The sequence below is a fragment of the Euprymna scolopes genome, chromosome 24, assembly GCF_053919585.1.
Source record: "Euprymna scolopes isolate OS-2025 chromosome 24, ASM5391958v1, whole genome shotgun sequence".
In the NCBI taxonomy this organism is placed as follows: Eukaryota; Metazoa; Mollusca; class Cephalopoda; order Sepiida; family Sepiolidae; genus Euprymna; species Euprymna scolopes.
This window is the reverse complement of record NC_136505.1, coordinates 694,261-713,766: the sequence shown is the minus strand read 5'-3', so window position 1 is coordinate 713,766 and position 19,506 is coordinate 694,261. Positions and strand designations below refer to the sequence as shown.

The window sequence follows — 19,506 nt, the reverse complement described above, 5'->3', positions numbered from 1 at the left end:
AAAATGGATGGTCACATTCAATGCTGCCAAGACTAAACTGGTTTCCTTCAATAATTACAAGAAACCTTCTCTGCCACCAATAGCAATGTCCAGTGACTCCCTGTCTGAGAGTACATCTTTCAAACTGCTTGGCCTAAGGTTCACAAGAAACATGAGTTGGAACAATTATATTGAAAACATTGCCAGGGCCGCTGCGAAAAAGGTAGGCTCTCTCTACCATGCTAGAAAACTACTGACACCTGAAAGTATCCGGTACCTCTATAAGGCCACCATTCGCCCATGTATGGAATATTGCTGTCACATTTGGGCTGGTGCATCTGCTGCTAGTCTCTTGCTCCTAGACAAGGTTCAAAAGAGAGTCGCCAATCTGATAGGCCCTGAACTGGCATCTAAGCTTCAGCCTCTGTCCCATCGAATAAACGTTGCATTCCTCTGCCTGTTCTACAAGTATTTTAATAGTGAATGCTCTGACGAACTGCAGACACTTGTGCCCCCATGACGTAGACACCTTCAACAAACCTGACAGGCAGCTAAATCCCACCCCCACACAGTAGAGATCCCTAGATGTTGAAGATCTTTCTACTCCAGTAGTTTCTTTCCCATAACCACTAGACTCTGGAATTCCATTCCAGGTCCCTGCTTCCCCAACTGTACTGACATGCAGAAGTTCAAGTGTAATGTGAACCGACATCTTGCTGCCCAAATTCCAACATAGTGCCCCAGTAGCTGCTGCCCACACCACAGTGGCAATGTGCCTTGTTTGGGGTGAAAATGTAATAAAAAAAATTTAAAAAAAAAAAAAAGTACAAGTATTTTTACACAAATTATTAAAACAAATGTCTAAGAATGACAAACTTTTTAATGAAGAAAATACATTTTTCTTTTTAAGTTAATTATGATGCATGGAAGTGAAACCTGGTCAGTGAGTGTTGGGGACATGCATTGCATGAAGAGAAATAAAAAAGAATAGAATGACATGATGTGCTTGTAATGCTAGTCTTAAAGACAAGATTTGTTCTGGTGACTTCAGAGAAAGATTAAATATGGATAGTATAAGGAGATGTGTGCAGAACAGGAGACTTATATGGTATGACAACATTAAAAGAATGGATTAGAGTTTTGGGGTTAGTAGATGTGGAGCAGTTCCAGTTCACAGTAGAATAGCCAAAGAAAACAGAAGTAATAAAAATAAATTTGAGAGAAAAAGGAATGAATAAACACTTGCTCAGATAGGTTAGTTTGGAAGTCTTCCATGCATGCCAGCATGTAAACTGAATTTTAAATCAAATATAATGATGATTAAGAGAAATAAGGAAATAAAGTTATTCACTAAAAACAAAACAGAAAATGAAACGTGTACTTTTTTGTTTACTCTTTCTTGGTAAATACATTTTAGTACTGAAGCATCTTTTGACCCCAATTTTTTGTGGCATTGTTGTTGGTGCAACCGACACTTGACAAGGACTGATGCAAAAAGCCATTAGATGATCAGAGATGCCAGGGAAACTTAAATAACAACAGTGATTCAAAGTGTAAACAAAATGCAACAAAAAACAAACAAAAAAATAAAACAAAAACCTTAATTGTAATAAATCATTTTATTTTTTTTTTTTGTAGTTTTACTCTGAAGAAATTTAAGCAAAAATAATTTACTGTTTTTATTTTTTAATACAATTTTTTTTCCACAAATATTAAAATTAAAAAAAAAATTTTTTTGGTTAAAGTTTTTATTTTTTTACATGTAATATGTCGATGTTACATTTTTTCAATATTTTTTCTTTTTTGTTTTGTTAATGTTTTTTGTTTACATTTTTTTTCAAGAAGAGTTATAGAAAAGTATATTTTTTTTTGTAATTTTTATGTTTACATATATTTTTATCAACAAAAAGTTGAAATAAAATAATTTTTTAAAAATCTGTTTTCGTTGGCTAATAAAAACCTTCAACCAAATGATTGTAAACATAGAAAGTAAAAATTCCTCCCCCTTCACCCCTCCATTCATATCCCCGTCCCTAGAAATAATTACATAAGTACTTAAATAATTTTAACAAAATAATTTGCATATTTTTTTGCCAGCGATTCTCGGCAGCTGTCGGTCATGTCCACAATCACCGCTCAGCTTTTTCCATTAATTCTCGTCAGCAGTTGGTCATACTCACGCCAGCATTACATAAATCTGGGTCAAAAGCTGCATAAGTATCTACATTTATAACATTTTTTGGCAGGTTTAAAATTGAGTTATTTACTATTAGAAAAAACAAAACAGATATAAAGACAGTTTTCTCAGAAAATCAAAATGAAATATATATATATATATATATGTGTTCAATCAAAAAAAATAAAAATAAAGGTGTGTGTTTGGAGGTACAGATCATTAGTACATTTCCATATTGACACAATTGAATGAATTTTGCAAGTTGGAAAAGTAAGTCAGTTTTTTTTAGTGCAACCAAATTTTCAAATGCATATACATCAAACATTAAACAAATCTTCTAAAGTAAATATATTTTTTAAATAAAAAATAACATTTCATAACTATTTTCAACTGACAAACATCATGTTTTACATGCCTGCATGTATTGGACTACTTTTAGAAATTGACTTTCAAAGTTACATATGTTTGGCCAGGTCTATATTTATCCCTCTTTCTCTCAAGTTCATTTTTATCACTTCCGCCCGTATTTTCTTTCATCTTCTCCTCTGAACTGAACCTGTTACCTCAACTGTTCTACAGCTACTAACTCTCATCAATTATTTTAATGTGGCCATATCATCGAAGTCTATTCTACGTACATCTCCAATCTTCATAGTTCAGATTTAATCTTCCTCTGTGGTCATCAAGACTCAGATTAAACATCCATCGTGTCATTCTCATATCGTTTCTCTCCATACAATGTAGGTTTCACTTCCATATATCATCACACACGTCTGATAAACTCTTCCAATTCGAAACAAAAGACACCCCAAAATGTTCATATATTATTAATTGATTTTATTTATGTATATACTCAAATGAGCTTCTCCACATGCTTAACAAAATTTTGAATCAGTCTTTCATCTGCCAGAACTGACAAGCCAATATCAACACTTATATAGTTGGCTCATCTCTTTTATACTCCTTGTTTACTTACCTCTGCATGAAGACAGAGTTAGGGACAGAGTCAGGTTTTAATGCATGAAAAATCACACTCCTAAAAGAACGGGGCTCTGGATTAAGACAAAAATAAAAATTCTCTGTCAATTTTTCCTTCACTGACCAAGGGCATACAACATTAATCAAAATTATGTTTCTGAATTTTTAGATGAGGATTAATTATTCACATCATTTGGATTCTTTGGACTATTGTTTTCATTTTGAGTCTTATTTTCATAGCATTTCTTTAATGTTACATCTACATCTGTATACATCTATAAAACAAAATAGGTTGGAGACTCCTAAAATTCATATTAGAATTGTTCGCAAGGACCTGTGGTTTACTGGTTTAAGTACTTGGTAAAATTCAATTGTAAAAGTTATACTCTTCTAGAGTTTGAAGGTTCAATCCTCAGTGTGGACAACACTCAGAATACCATTTTGAACTACTTAATACTTCTACCCAGTCATGACTGAGGAAACAAGAGAATGCTACCTCTTTTAATTCAAAAGGATTATATTTGAAATACCATGCAGATTACTGAGTTCAACAGAAAGATTCCCAAATTTCATAAGATACACCTGAAAAAGGGTGGAGGTTACTGTGGCAAAGATAATATAGAACATGACTTACACAAGCAACAACACCTCTGCCTATCATGTCAGATGATGGAATCAAGGAAGGAAAGAGAAAAGAAAAACTTTTGTCTATAGATGGCTTATTAATATACATATAGCAATAATTTGCATAAGATGACAGTGATGATTGTAAAAAGGGCGAATGGCAAAGCACAGACCAATTTCTTTGATAGCTGAGAGAGATAGAGAATGAGCAGTGAAAATTAGAGTTGAAGTCAGGAATTTGCAAGAAAGAATTCAAATAAATATTTTTTATTAATTTTGTGTTTTCTTAAGCTATTCCAGCCTATTACTTTTACTTTGTTTTTGAGTTTTTAGATATGGCAAAAGTAAAGCTCAGCAGTGATATAATAAAGCCCTTCTATAGCAACGGAGACATGATGACCTGGCTCAAAAAGGTGTGACTTATTTCAAAACTATAGAAAATAGATGATGTAGTGATCCTTTTACCATTATATTTAGAGGGAGATACACTCCAACTCTATCTGGAGATGAATGAAGGTCATCAGATGAACATCAACCTGATTGAAGCCCATTTAAAGGGGGCTTTCACAGATGGGGCATTCTCTCCAGCCGTAAAGCTTAAACAAGTCAAATGGGCAGGAGAACACATGGATGTATACACCAATAAAATATGACAACATAGGAATGGCTGGATTCATTGGGATAAGGCTCGAGACTGCAATGAAGCTAGCATTTGTGATGGAGTTCCTCAATGACATCTCAATGGAGTTGCAGCAGATGCACCAAACAATGATGCCATGACCATGGGTGATTTGCTAGAACGTGCTTTCATGGGATGCAGCTGAGAACACTGTTGCAGCCATGCAGTCACCTCAAGGTGAGGTCAAATTTTCACAAATAGTGAATTCTCGAACAAGGATCATCTACAGTGGTCAAAAACTATGTGACGGGATAGCCGAATGGCATGTGTTCAAAGGTCATGACATAAATTATGATGTTTTAAGTGCAGCGAGATTGATCGTATTGCTGTAGAATGCCAGACAAACGCTTGGTGGGGGGGGGGCGTCAGTGCAAGTCTACTTCCTATGCAAGTGAAAAATGAGGCATATCCAATCATCCGTGTACTTGTGCATGGCTCTGGTTGACACCGGCTGTTTCAAAATCCTGATGAACAAAGTGGTATGTCGTTGGTGGAGATGCCAGGCTGTTAAGGTGATAACTGCAAATGGAAAAGTTATGAGATGCTATGGGGCTGGCCAAGTCAAGCTTACAGCCTGCACCCTTTGCAACTGGAGGTCCTAGTTGTCGAAGGAAAACTAGGCTTTGATCTTTTACTGAGATTTGATGCTCTGAAGTTGAGAGTAATGAATTTAACTGAATCTGGTGAGGTTCACTTCCTTATGAAGAACATATCTAGGTGTACTGCGATCAAAATCGATGAACCAGCATTCAGTGTTATATTTGATTAACAGAAGAAAGAATTGACTGCTGCATCCAAAATGGAAGGGTGGATAAACACGAGAACAACTAAAGAATCTAATACCAGAGTATCCCAGGCTAAATATATTTAGACTTAATATGAAAAAGAACTGTATTTATGGCTGAAAAATGGATGGTTGGTGTCATATCCAGAAGAAAAGCTAGATCCAGCTAAAGCCTTTCCATTAATGGCCATAGTGTAGATGAATAAGAACAAAGTGTGACCTGTGATTGACTACAGCGAGCTCAATGACTTCATTGACGCATTTACAACAAATACAGATGTATGTACATAGAAGTTGTGGGAATGGCAGCGTGAAGGCTCTCATGCTGCCATATTAGACCTGAAGAAGCCGATCTTCAGGTACACATACACGAATCTCTGTGGCCCTTTCAGATATTAATGTGGAAAGAGCAACGTTATTGCCTTATAAATGCAGTAATTTCCCAGAATACATTAATACAATGAGCTATGTCGTCATACATCGACAATTTTTTTGTCAATTTACTGCTCACATTTGTAGATTGAGTGAAGGAACATTTGGTAAAATTCAGATTGGCCTGAAAGTCTTCTGAGAAGCTTCAAGAACGAGCACAAGTGCTCAGATTGCACGTTCACAATGATAGTGGTAGACTACAATGGATACGCAGAGGAGATACTCCATAATTTTCATCAGCCATGATGAGGCAAACAATTTTTTCAGTATGCGGAAAACTGATTGGTCATTTTCCTGTTTTGCAGATGGCTCCGTGCAGCTACGGCATGCATCACGCCAACAAAGGTACCACTGGCTGGGATGATGAAATGCATGATCTTCCCCTTAGGAGTATGCTGATGGAAACGCTGACCAGGATATATCAGGACAATCCTATGTAAGGTGATTAGTGTATGAATGGAAGTGAGTTTATGGTTTGGGTGGATACAAGCTCACTAGTGTCAGGCTAGAGGCCAACGGATCAGTCATCAAGGATGCGAGCTGGTTGTGCTCAGCTAATAATTTACAACACATTAATCTGGCAGAACGTTAAAAGGAGTAAACCTGGCATTCTAGTGGAAGACGAAGATTCTACATATCAAGACATTCAGTTTGTATTTACTGATGGACAACAGATGCCCTGACAAGGAAGTCATGACTAACCACCGAAGCAGCCAGTGAAATGCTACTATGAAAGTGGCTCAGCATGCTCATGGATTTGGTTTAAGAGTATGGGCTTAATAGTAGATGTAGCACTAGTTAAGTTAGGTGACAATAAAGCCAATTAACTGACGAGAGTACAACAACGGTGGCTGAGCAAAGTAAAACCTAAAGTGGAACCAATGCAGCTGCACTACCACTGCACATCAGTTGAACATTATACAAATCACATCCATCATCAGAGTGGACACCCCATCATAAAACACATTTTGCCAAACAAAAGAACCTAACTGTGGTTAAAACATGTAAGGCATGTCAGTTAATTGATCCTATGCCTGCACACTAGTGCAATGGGAGGCTTGATGGGAGGTACAATTGGAACAGGTTGAGTGTGGACATCATTCATTACATCAGTGACCACTATCTTACACTCATTGATTGTACAAGGGGCGGGCAATAAGTAATGCCCCTGACCCACTTCCTATAGCAGTAGAGCAACGAAACTTGGCACAGTTATTAGTCTTTCTCTACATAGGAACCACCCAGAGTTATGCATTTCTCCCATCGTTTGATGCAGCTCTGGAGACCGTTTTTATAGAACACTCCAGGTTGGTCCTTCAACCACGATGTGACTTCAGAAATCAAGGCTGCATCATCTGGGAAACACTTTCCTTTCAAAAACAACTTCATGGCTGGGAAGAGGTGAAAGTCAGAGGGTGCAAGGTCAGGAGAGTAGGGAGGATGGGGTAGATTTCATAACCACATGCCCGTGCTTCTGATCTGGCGATATGCGAATTATGAACCAGAGCGTTGTCCTGCAGGAGGAGGGTACCTTTGCTGATCTAGCCCCACCTCTTGATTTTGATAGCTTCCCTTAATTTCCTCAAAAGTGAAGCATAATAGGCTCCTGTAATTGTGATACCCTTTGCCAGGAAATCTGTCATCACTACTCCGTCCTGGTTCAAGAAGACTGTGAGCATGACCTTGCCAGCGGAGGGCTGCACCCTTGCCTTCTTTGGAGGTGGTGATTCCAAGTGCTTCCACTGCATTGACTGGGCTTTGGTCTCTGGATCATAGTGATGGACCCAGGTTTCATCCTGTGTAATCAGTCTTTTGAAAAACTTTGACTTGTCTTCTTGGCACATCTCCAAATTCATCCTCGAGCACTCGACGCGTTCTCGCTTCTGGAATGGTGTGAGCAACCTGGGAATCTATCTGGCAGACACCTTATGCATGTGCAAATGGTCATTAATGATAGTTTCCACAGACCCTATACTAATCTTGACATCTTGGGCTATTTGGCGAATAGTAATGTGCCGATCTTCCAAAATGGCAGCCTCAACTTGACGGACAGATACCTCATCAATGGCAGAAGAGGGGGGGGCAACCATGTCTGGGAGCTGTTTCCACAGACTTCCGGCCATGTTTGAATTCATGATGCCAGCGTTTTACAAGGTCATATGATGGGGCATTATCACCATAAGTTTCATTCATTTCATCAAAAGTCTCCTGTGGTGTGCATCCTTTCAAATACAAAGACCGGGTCACTGCTCGACATTCAACAGGCTCATTTTCACACCTGACTCAGTTCAAACATCTGTAAAACAGAAACCACAATTAGTTCAGAGCTTTAATTTGCCACATAACCCGTAGAGATATAAATCATTGCACAAGCAAAATTTCAGCTAGATCAGACAACTGGAAGTAGGCCAGGGGCATTACTTATTGCACGCCCCTAGTCCTTCGCAATTTGCGATATGGAGGTCTCGACATTGACAAGATCCATCAAGCATCATACACCAGTTAGAATCTATATTTTTCAAGCAAGGCTTACCAATCGAAATACTATGCCATCACATTTACCAGCCAGCACTTTTGACAGTTCCTGCAAGACTGGGGGATGTGTTTCCAATATGGCGTGCCTGTTATATAGTTGTTTCATTGAAGAGTCTTAGAGAGAGACTATTATAAGTGATGCTTTTTCTTGTGAGAGTTCTTATTAGTAATGATATGAGTCTTAGTGAGAGTTCTTGTCTTATTACATATGATGTTGTATCTTAGAGAGAGATGTGTATGTAATGACATTTTATAACACAGACATATCATAACAATACAATTTACCTTTTTGTAGAAATCACAAACACAAAGATGAGCTTTATCCAAAACACATGATGGATTTATTTAATACGACCGGTCGGGATTTCCTCATTAAGAACTCAAAGTTTCACATCTTAGTTTCTGAAGTGATGTCTCGCTTCAGACGTCCGCCTGTCTCTGTCTCCCCTGACTGTCTCTCTGACTGTCTCTGACTCTCTCCACGACCAACTAACTCCCACTTGCTATATTGAGAAATCCATGCATCCCGGCCACGTGAGCAAAATTCACGTGTTTCAACATGCGCGACTTTGCACGTTTTCGACATTGATTTCCCAATAACCTATTTTTCTTGTGTTGTTTCCACAAAGGAATTTAACCTACATATCTAATTTATTTAACTCATATTTTATTATCCACATTCTTGTAACAATTGAATAGTTTATTTATTATTTATTTCATCCGAATTAACAATTTACTGGACATTCCATTTAAACCTATTGTTCTTTAAAACTTATGTCCAGGGTTCGATTTCTGCTTTCTCTTATTTTCATTTTAACTAATCTCTCTATTTTTATACTTACATGAACAGGGGACAGCCCTTATCATGTAACATGCCTACAAACCAAGAAGAAATAGTGTGGTGGAGAGATGGAACTGAAGTGTGAAAACCGTTGTGGCTAGGAAGCAATATTCCATACCAGAAGTAGTTTACTGGTATAACGTCACACCAAAAGACAGTGTTTCAACATCCACAGCACCATCTAACACCATATACACCTAGAACGTCCAAATACAAAGTGTTGACTCATGTGTTGCAGTACACATCATAGCCGAACCAACAAAGTCTCCTCTTTAAAAACACTTGCTTAATATAGTGTTATGCTAAATGCATTCATTCCATTTCTGATTTTTTAAATGCAGATTGGTTATTCATATTGGATTCTTCGGGCTACTGTTCTCATCTTAAGTGTTATTTTCACAGTGTTTTGGTAGATGTAATCTCCGACCTTCTTCATATGTATCTTGTCAAACTCAGGAATTTTACATGGAATTTCAAAAAGAACCCTTTATTTAATCTGTGGGAGTAGCATGCTTTTGTTCAATTAACCATGACTGGATAGAAGTCCTAGGTATTTTGCAATTGTCTTTTTTGAGTGTCGCTCACACTGAGGATTAACCCTTCAATCTCAAAAAAAGTATAACTTTATAGCGATCCATAGCATAGTGGATATAGTACTTGGTAAAATTCAGTCAACTAAAATGTTGTGAAAATAACACTCAAGATGAGAGCAGTAATCCAAATAATATCATTCCTTTCAGATGCGGCCAAGATGACTCAGTGCCGAATTTATATTTTGTAATTATGAGTTACACAGTTACAAACAAAATTTTTACACTGGCAATAACTTCAACATCATTTGTGTTTTTGTTGTCTTTTTCAGAACTCTGTCAGTGGCATGTGATGATGAAGAATTGAGCTGACAATTCCGACATGGCGTCACCATCTGGTATTGACTCAGATGAGTTCCCATTGCTTCACAATGTCTTTGAGAATGGCCTACCCAGTATTGGATCATTGGAACATGTTATTTCCAACATGGATTATCAGATCGATAGCAATTCCAGAGAGTAAGTATCACATAGTAACTATATATGCATATGTGTGTTGGATGTTGGTTGTTTTCTTACTCTTGTTCATCTTAAGCAATTTATATTTGCCGCCGAGTTGTCCTAACATGTATTTAATGTAACACTCCTAAAATTCATACTAGTTAATGTAATCTCTATTTGCTAGTGTAGGGTATCTATATATAAAATTAGTAGTAATTAAAAGTCTCAAAGCTGGTTGCTAAGGGTTAGAATAGTTCTTTTCAACCAGGGTTCCACCATCATTGTCCAGTGATTCCGCAATTTCTAATTAGCATGATGAACAAATAAACAAAATGTTAAATTCAATTTTGAAAATCTATTATTATATGCACATATTAAAAAAAAAATATTGTTTAAATATAGCAAATTTTACATAATTAAACTCACTACATTTAACAATTTAATCTTGATAATATTAGGTTTGCTTTTATATATTACTAGCAATACACACTAACTGGCGTTGCCTGGTGGAAGCGTGCCCCCATTTATAAAAAGTTAAAGTACGGTTATTGTTGCTGCTGCCCAACCCCTATGTTATGAATAGCTTTCAGAATAGACACCCCCAACTCCTCATGGTAAGAACAACTATCAGAATGTCAAGAACAGGTGGAGGGAGTTGGTGTAGTAAGGGTAATGAACACCCCTCAGCCGTAAAAAATTTTTTAAAAAAAGCAGAGAGGGGGGAAAAAGAAAAAAATTAGACACAGTAGGCATGCTGTGTGGAGAGAGGGGACCCTCCCCCCCCAAAAAAAAAACCCCCATCCATTTAGCCGTTGAAGCTGAGGTAATATGGCTCCATGGCTAAAAATAGTTTGTCTCAAAGTTTTATTAAGAAGCAAAAATTTTATTTAAGAACAAAAACATGGAATCCTATCCTAATGTAATGAAATGAAACTTCTTTGGTATGTTTATCATTGATTATTGTTTTTATTAATTACTGCAATAATTTCACTTATCATCATAACCCCCCCAAAAAAAATAAACCCCAAAAAACAAACAAAAAGCAAAACACCCCAAAAACAAATGAAAGTCTTTCATTTCATATTGATAAAAAAGACAAATAAAAAGCAAAAAAAAAAACAAATGAAACTGTTTTAATCAGATAATAAAAAATACTAAGAAAAAAATATGAAATGTTCCACGTAATGAAAATAAGGAAACACGTTATGTAGTGGGGGTACCCGACCTTGCTTTGGTGTATAGAAGGAAAATGTAGAAGAAGCGAACGAAAAAAGCACATAAACCTGTATAAATGGTAAAAATTAAAAAAAACAAAAACTCCATGACATTAGCGCAAACTTGAAACCCGTATGTTTCGACTTGGCCCTTTTATCCACTGGTCCATGGTGGCATAATCAAAATAACATTGTGTTTTCTTATTATTTAAACCAAATAAGGAAAGAACATGAGACACTCATGCGTGGTTACCGAAGTAACAATTTTTTGTGGCCCTCGTTGAATTCGCTTTGTTTTTAAAAACAAAAAAAAGAAAAGCACGTTAGCGTCCATTTATAAATGATGCACCCCACCTTAACCTAACCTCCCCAAAGGAACGAAAAATACAAGAAATGTGGATTATATATTTTGTCTTAAGTATTTTTGAATACGTTTTAGTTGGTTAAAATGTAATTGAGCTATATATATAGGATGCTAAAACTGGATATGATATAAAAAAAGTTGCGAATTGTTTTAAATCTTGCAATATATAAATAATGGTAATCCAAGTAATGAGAAACAGCATCTGTAACTTTAAATTGAATAAATGATTAATAACAATGTGTGGCGATTGAATGGCCATAGTGATTTAGGGCTGCGGTGTTCGTTTTTTGTATGTTTGTGTATAATCTGGAATAATAGAATGTCATGGTTGCAGTCAATGAGAATAGGTGGAATGTTATGGGAGAAAAATCATTATTTTCGAATAGCGAAGTGTAATGGTAGTTGTAAGTGTATGAGTGTGCAATCCAGTTAATAAGGGTGTCAAGTCAGTAAAGTTATTATGGTTATAGAAGTACCTGGTACTGTCTGGGAGAGTGGGAGGACTTTTCAGTGAGAGGAGGAAATATGAACTACTTCGTCTTAAGTGCTTGGCACTCATGATGATCTCACTCGTAGGAAATAAGATAAAATTTTATTATAATGAATAAATGTGTTTGTAACGGCATTCATAAGTTACATAAGATGGTGGTTAAAAGTTTACACAAAATAAATTTGTATGTGGCATTTCTTATTGCAAACCTGTAATTTGGTCCAGAGGGGAATTTCTGCAATCAAATTATTATAAAGAAGATTATACAGTGAACGCCAAAAGAATCACACTAAAATCACAAGAGTATTTTCATTTCATTTTAATTTTTAAATGCTGTTTTTTGCATAAAACAACTAAATTATTGCATAGGGTTTCCTTGAGCCAGTGGAATATTTCCATGGTTTTCCGGGATTTTTTTTTAGACAGGCTTGTTATTTTCCTGTCTTCTGTAGAAGTCAATATGATTGTGTGTTCACAAGTTTTTGTGCCAACCATATCTCGGGAGAGAATTGTATGTTCTTTTGTGGTAGATTTGAAACTGAAAGATTGATTATTGGAGCTGAGGGATTTGTTTTATATGAATGTGATTGGACCCAGCATTAAGAATTATTAAAATGGCTCTTTTTTTTTTTTTAAGTATTGCAGAGGCATATAATTTCAGCACTTTTGATTGGCTGAAACAAGATTGTTATCTAAACAGAACTTGTGGCATAAGGGTCTACTTCACAAGATTTTCAGCTACGGTATAACTGGAAATGTTTTCTCAATCATTAAATCATTTCTCTCCGATAGGTTCATAAGAGTAGTGGTAGATGGACAAAAATCGGAGGCCTGCAATATAAATGCTGGAGTCCCTCAGGGGTCAATCCTGGGCCCAACTCTCTTCCTGATCTACATCAATGACCTCCTAAACACATACTTAAATCATTCGTTGACATCTATGCTGATGACACGACCATCTACGGCAACACATCAAAGGCTGTAAATGACAAAGTTCTCTCGGATTCTCTCTCCTCTGATCTCGAGCGTGTGGTTCAGTGGGGGAAGATGTGGCTGGTTACCTTTAATGCATTCAAAACCAAACTCCTATCCATACATCATCAACGCTCTGATTCCCAGCTGGCATCAATTGTGATGGATGGCTCTCGTCTGGGTGAGGCCCCGTCTTTTGACAAGCTTCTGGGTTTGACCTTTACTCCTGATCTGAAATGGAACACGTACATCAAGTCTGTTGTCAAGGTCACTGGAAAGATGGTGGGATCCTTCTACCGCTCCAGAAGATATCTCACTACTGATGCAATTCTCTATCTATATAAAAGCCAAGTACGTCCAAGGATGGAATACTGTTGCCATATCTGGGCAGGAGCTGCCAAAAACAGCCTATCATGCCTTGACAGAGTATAAAATAGACTTTGTGGTTTAGTGGGGGATGCCCTTTTCTCTACCCTGCAACCTCTCTCACACAGAAGAGACGTTGCGAGCCTATCCTTGTTTTATCGTTATTTTCATGGCAGGTGCTCGTCTGAACTCCAAACCCTGGTCCCCCCTCGCCAATCTTTCACGAAAAACACCCGTCTAGCTGAATCCACTGTCAAAAATTTCCCCCACTCTATATCTGTGCCTAAATCAAAACGCGGATTCCATGAACAAAGCTTCTTTCTTAGAACTGCACGCCTGTGGAACTCTGTTCCGTCTGCCTGCTTTCCTCCGGACTACAACTTGGATGTTTTCAAGTCCAACGTTAACAAATTCCTAATGAACCGCCCCCATAAGTAAACACTTCATCAAATCTCCACACTAACGTAATGTACTTGCAATAACCCTTATCCCTGAGTGGCTTCCGGGCCTTGATAAGTGGTGATTACTGTGTAAAAAAAAACCCCAAAAAAACAAAAGTTTATATCTTTATAAAATATTTGTTTGCTTTTGATGTTTATTGAATCAGAATTTTACATTACTTAAACCCTGTTGACATTTTGGGGTAATAATCTAAGTCAACCTGTGAAAATACATAAATCAACAACCACAAAAATATTTTAATAGGTTGTTGTTCAGAATTCAACCTAATTAAAAAAAAAAAAAATACACACAAACTTCTATGATGTACATACCCATTATGGAACGAAAATCTCATATTCCAAAAATCACAGGAATTGATCCAGTAGTTTTTTTTATCTCTAAAAAAATTATTTTTGTATAACTTTTAGCAATTTTAATAGTGACTTGTATCCCTTACAAGTCTCATTTTTATTTTGGTATTTCGAATTAAGTTGTATCTCTTTATTTAAAACAACATGAATGGAGACAAAGTTGTTTACCCATAAAATGTGATTATTTTAGTTTAAGAAAATTTACTTTATTAATTGATGTGATTTTTGGAAAATTACATTTTCCTTCGATGATGGGTAGATGCATCATAAAGATTTTTCTGCATTTTTGTTTTGTAATTATGTTGAATTCTGGACAAGCATCTTTGAACCTAATAAACTTCTGATACCTGAATGTCCATATTTTAATCAACTGCTAGATGTAAACATAACTGCTATTTAAAAATGTGAACTTGCTTCATTAATTAGAATATTTGATATCTGTGTGGCATCTCTCTTTCACTAATGTTATAGATGTTCTTTTCGACTGTGACCTTAAATTGCATCTCAATTTTGAATCTTTGGGGAATGTAGAATCATGCCACTAATCTTAGTTTCACTGATTTGAATCTCAAGTATTAGAAAGTAGTGGGAGGAAAGAAAAAATAGAAGTATGACAAAAGCCGAGTGGAAGTAAGTTTATCAAGTGAACAAAGGTATAGAAAATGTTGTCGGTGAAAAGATAATGAGATGGAAGTTGTTCACCAAAGAACAAAAAGGAAGCTGGGGTAAGATTGTTTATCAATGTGTGGTGATGATTGGGACAAAGAAGGTCAGTATATTTTAGAGTTAGCTTTAAGAGTGTGAAGGAGTTTTGCAATAGTGCATGACAGTTGGGTATGATTTGCGTACAATCTTGGGTTTACGATGGTTGACAAAAGTTATAGTTGTGGAGAGTTGCGAGTTGGAGACAGTCTAAGGCAGATCATGGCTCAGAGGAGATGGAGGAAATGAATTGACAAACATGGCCTTGGCAGTAGAGGTAAATGTAGACTTTAGTATATAGTGGGTCGATGGTGTCAGACACACACCCAGAGTGCAAGATAAGAACAATAGTCTGAAACATTCAAATAATACAAATAATCAATCCTCATCTACAAACATTCGGAAATGTAGTTCCAAAAAGGCTGATATGTCATAAAACAAAACCAAAAGAATGATTGTCATCATCTAATTTTGGTATTTTATTTGGTGTTGCAAATGTCTTGAACTTTAGAATTTGCAATACCAGGCAACATCTTATGACTGCTCTTCATGCAATTCGATCCATAGGGTTTATCCCAGTCATGTTGTAATCAGTCAAATCACTTTGTATGTATTCAAGCCAGGCTTTCATCTATGGATTCTCGATGCATGTTATTGAGTTGATGCAGGAGGAAATTGATGTGTAAGATGATACAACCAAACATTATAAGTTATTCCTTTTCTTTCTTTGTTCATTCAACTTATTCTTCCTTCTTTTTTTTCACTTCTTTTGTCGTTAGATTTTTACGTAGCGATGCGATTCATATGAATGCTAAAATGCAAATGGTTCTGTTATTTATCCTCTTTTCAAAACGCTCTCTTCATCACTTGCTAAATCTACCAATTTTTAACATGAACGTCTTAAAGCAAAGAATTTTCAACCAATGGAAATATTTCCAAACCTCAAAAAGTAACACTGATATTGAATGAAGTAATCCAATGTGAAATTCTACAAGCCAATAAAACAGTGGCTTGATGAACAGAAATTCAGAGCTCTTCCTTGATAACTTAATTCTCCAAATACTCTTCCCAGAAGACTGGAATGAGCGATGCTGAAATCCTTTTAAGCCAAATGCTCGATCTCCAGTGAACACATGTCACCTAGAAGGTAAACTATCTCACACACCCATAACAGAATGTTAAAATGAACTTTGTCTTCGTATTTATGAATTTTAAAACTTCTCAATAAGCTTTGATCTTTCAAAGTATATTTTACACTTCGGTAAAATTGTTGATAAATAAATATATTTTATTTGTTAATTCTTGTTTTCTCATCTTATTCCTAATATCCCGTTATTCAGTTAGCACTTGCTAACTGGTGATCCATTCTTATTTTTTTTAATTCAGCTTTTCATTTGCCAGTTTAATTACATATTTATTAATTGTTAGTATTGTTCTTGGCACTTTCCAAAGATTTCGGCAAAATTACTACATCTAGCTAGGAGCAACATTTCAGTAGACCACACTGTACATAAACAAACCACTTGAGATGCTGAGTGCATGAAGCATCCAAAATTCTATCAAGCTTCTGAAAAAGCACAGCTGTAAGGATTCTCTGTCTAGTTTGCTCTTACACATCCACCTGAGCATTACGCCAAAGTTGTTACAAGTAAGAAGTGTTTGGGTTGATATCTTGTTGTCATGTAAGATGCTGGAATGAACACAGACTGAAAAGACCTTGCTTGTTCTGAATTCTGAAAAAATGGACCTGTATGTAAGGATTACAGTTGCTTCCTAAACCTTCCCCTAGCAATACAACAGCAAGCGGTGATATAAAAACGATTTCCTTTTGTGTGAATGTAAACAATTTTTGACCAATGTAACTGCCAACCTTTTTAAGATGCGTCTTGTTGAATTTGATAATCTGTATAGAAGTTTGAATTCAACCCTTTATTTAATCTATATTGACATGCAATAGATAAAAGCATTTAGTTACAATCAGTTTTAAATAACAATCTTCTAGATGTTTAAGGTTCAATAGCATTAAGTTTACTTATGTAACACTTCAATCTAGTCAAAACAGACTGAACGGTAACAAGTTAATCCCATGGAGTAAATAAGATTCAGTATGGAATTCTGTATAGATTCCCGAGTTTAACAAGATACACCTGAAGAAGGCAGGAAGTTACATTGGCCGAAACTGTGGACACCATTTAAAATGATAGTAATAGATTGAATAATGAAAATAATACTAATTTTGTTTTCTCTTTTTGCTTTCTGTCAATTTTTGTGTCAGACTTGATGAATGCCTGCAGGCCGTGTTGACCTTTACAAATGAGTTGCCTGGCAACAAATGCCTCAGTTCACCCCAGGAAACACTGAAGTACATGATCAACTGCCACGTTCTGGAGAAGAGTTCTTGCTATGATCTTGATATGGATGACATCATCAAAATATTGCAGCATGTGGTATGTATCTATTATTTTATTTTTTTTATTCACGTTCACCCCGAACAAAGCATATCGCCACTTAAACGTAAAGGGCTACTATTTGGGGCGATGCCTAGGAAAGATTAACAAGATATTGGTTTCCATTACATTTAAACTTCTGCATATCAGTACAGTCAGGGAAGTTGGTAGCAGGAAGGGAATTCCAATGTCTAGTTGTTCAAAGGAAGAAACTATTAGAGTTGAAAGCTTTCTGGCATTTAGTCACTTCAACAGTAAAGGAGTGAGAGTTTTTGCTAAACGGGTTTGTCGAGGGTACATCAGGGGCACAAGTACAACGAGTTCATCAGAGCATGTTCCATTAAAATGTTTGTAAAACAGGCACAGAGATGCAACATTGAAGCGATGGGACAGGGGTTGGAGCTTAGTTGACAAAGTGGAACCTATTAGATTGAAAACTCTTTTTTAGACCCTATCCAAGAGGGAGAAAATAGCGGTAGATGCACCAGCCCAGATGTGGCAACAATACTCCATGTATGGACAAATGGTGGCCTTGTAGATATACAGGATATTCTCAGGTATAATTAGTCTTCTAGCTCAATAGAGAGAACCACCTTCTTTGCAGCAGCCTTTACAATTATTATTATTCAAATACTAGAAGAATATCCGTCCCAGGACAGGTAAAATGAATTCCTTGAACAAAACAGTTTTGAATCATTCCTGTGAACATTAAAATCAAGAAACATATAACACTACTAGACTTTATATCTAATTCTAATTTTGATCAAAATCTATCATATAATTTGATAAGTATTTAAAATATGTAAAATTTTAGGCTTAAGCTTATGGAGTCTAAAGAAAAAATGAAATTTAGTGAATTTTGCTTAATTTGCGTCTAATGCTTATGGATCAAATTTAAATTCAAATCTGATTTTTTTTTTTTTTTTTACAAGGTAGTCACCACTTATCAAGGTCCGGAAGCCACTTGGGGATAAGAGTTATTATGTGTACAGTATGTTAGTGTTGGAGATTTGATAAAGTGTCTTACTTAAGGAGGCAGTTCATCAGGAATTTGTTTACATTGGACTTGAAGACATCCAGGTTGTAGTCAGGTGGGAAACAGGCAACCAGAACAGAGTTCCACAGGCGTGCACTTCTAAGAAAGAAGTTTTGTTCATGGAATCTACGTTTTGATTTTGGCACAGATAAGGAGTGGGGAAAATTTTTGACAGTGGTTTCAGCTAGGCGGGTGTTTATCGTGAAAGATTGGCGAGGGGGGACCAGAGATTGGAGTTCAGACGAGCACCTGCCATGGTAGTAACGATAAAACAAAGACAGGCTCGCAACGTCTCTCCTGTGGGAGAGAGGTTGCAGGGAAGAGAAAAGGGCATCACTCACTAGGCCACGAAGCCTATTTTGTACTCTGTCAAGGCAGGATAGGCTGTTTTTAGCAGCTCCTGCCCAGATATGGCAGCAGTACTCTATCCTTGGACGTACTTGGCTTTTATACAGATAGAGAATTGCATCAGGGGTGAGATATCTTCTGGAGCGGTAGAAGGATCCCACCATCTTTCCAGCGACCTTGGCAACTGACTTGATGTACGTGTTCCATTTCAGGTCAGGAGTAAAGGTCAATCCCAGAAACTTATCAAAACATGGAGCTTCCCCTAGACGAGAGCCACCCATTTCAATTGATGCCGGATCAGAGCGTTGATGATATAAAGATAGGAGCTTGGTTTTAGATGCATTAAAAATAACGAGCCACCTCCTCCAACGCGCTCAAGATCAGAGGAGAGAGAATCTGAGAGAACTTTGTCATTTACGGCCTTTGATGTGTTGCCATAGATGGTCGTGTCATCAGCATAGATGTCAATGAATGATTTAAGTATGTGTTTTGGGAGATCATTGATGTATATTAGGAAGAGAGTTGGGCCTAGAATGGATCCCTGAGGGACTCCAGCATTAATATTGAGGGCCTCTGATTTCTGCCCATCAACTCTTATGAGCCTATTGGAGAGAAATGATTTAATTATCGAGAAAACATTTACAGTTATACCGTAGCTGGAAATCTTGTGAAGTAGGCCCTTATGCTATACCTTAT

The 19,506-nt window shown here is 36.7% G+C and overlaps 1 protein-coding gene across 4 annotated transcripts in view; it reads left to right on the top strand.

Annotated features, from left to right (window-relative positions):
• The window catches only part of LOC145246559 (uncharacterized protein KIAA0825-like), a 132,102-nt gene that overhangs the window by 19,969 nt on the left and 92,627 nt on the right, over nt 1-19,506 (top strand). For all 4 annotated transcript variants that reach the window (XM_080108156.1, XM_080108154.1, XM_080108155.1 and 1 more), the window contains exons 2-3: nt 9,891-10,077; nt 17,255-17,426. In XM_080108156.1, coding sequence (XP_079964282.1) covers nt 9,941-10,077; nt 17,255-17,426 — 309 coding nt within the window. In that variant the 5' untranslated portion in view covers nt 9,891-9,940. The remainder of the gene's footprint in view (nt 1-9,890; nt 10,078-17,254; nt 17,427-19,506) is intronic.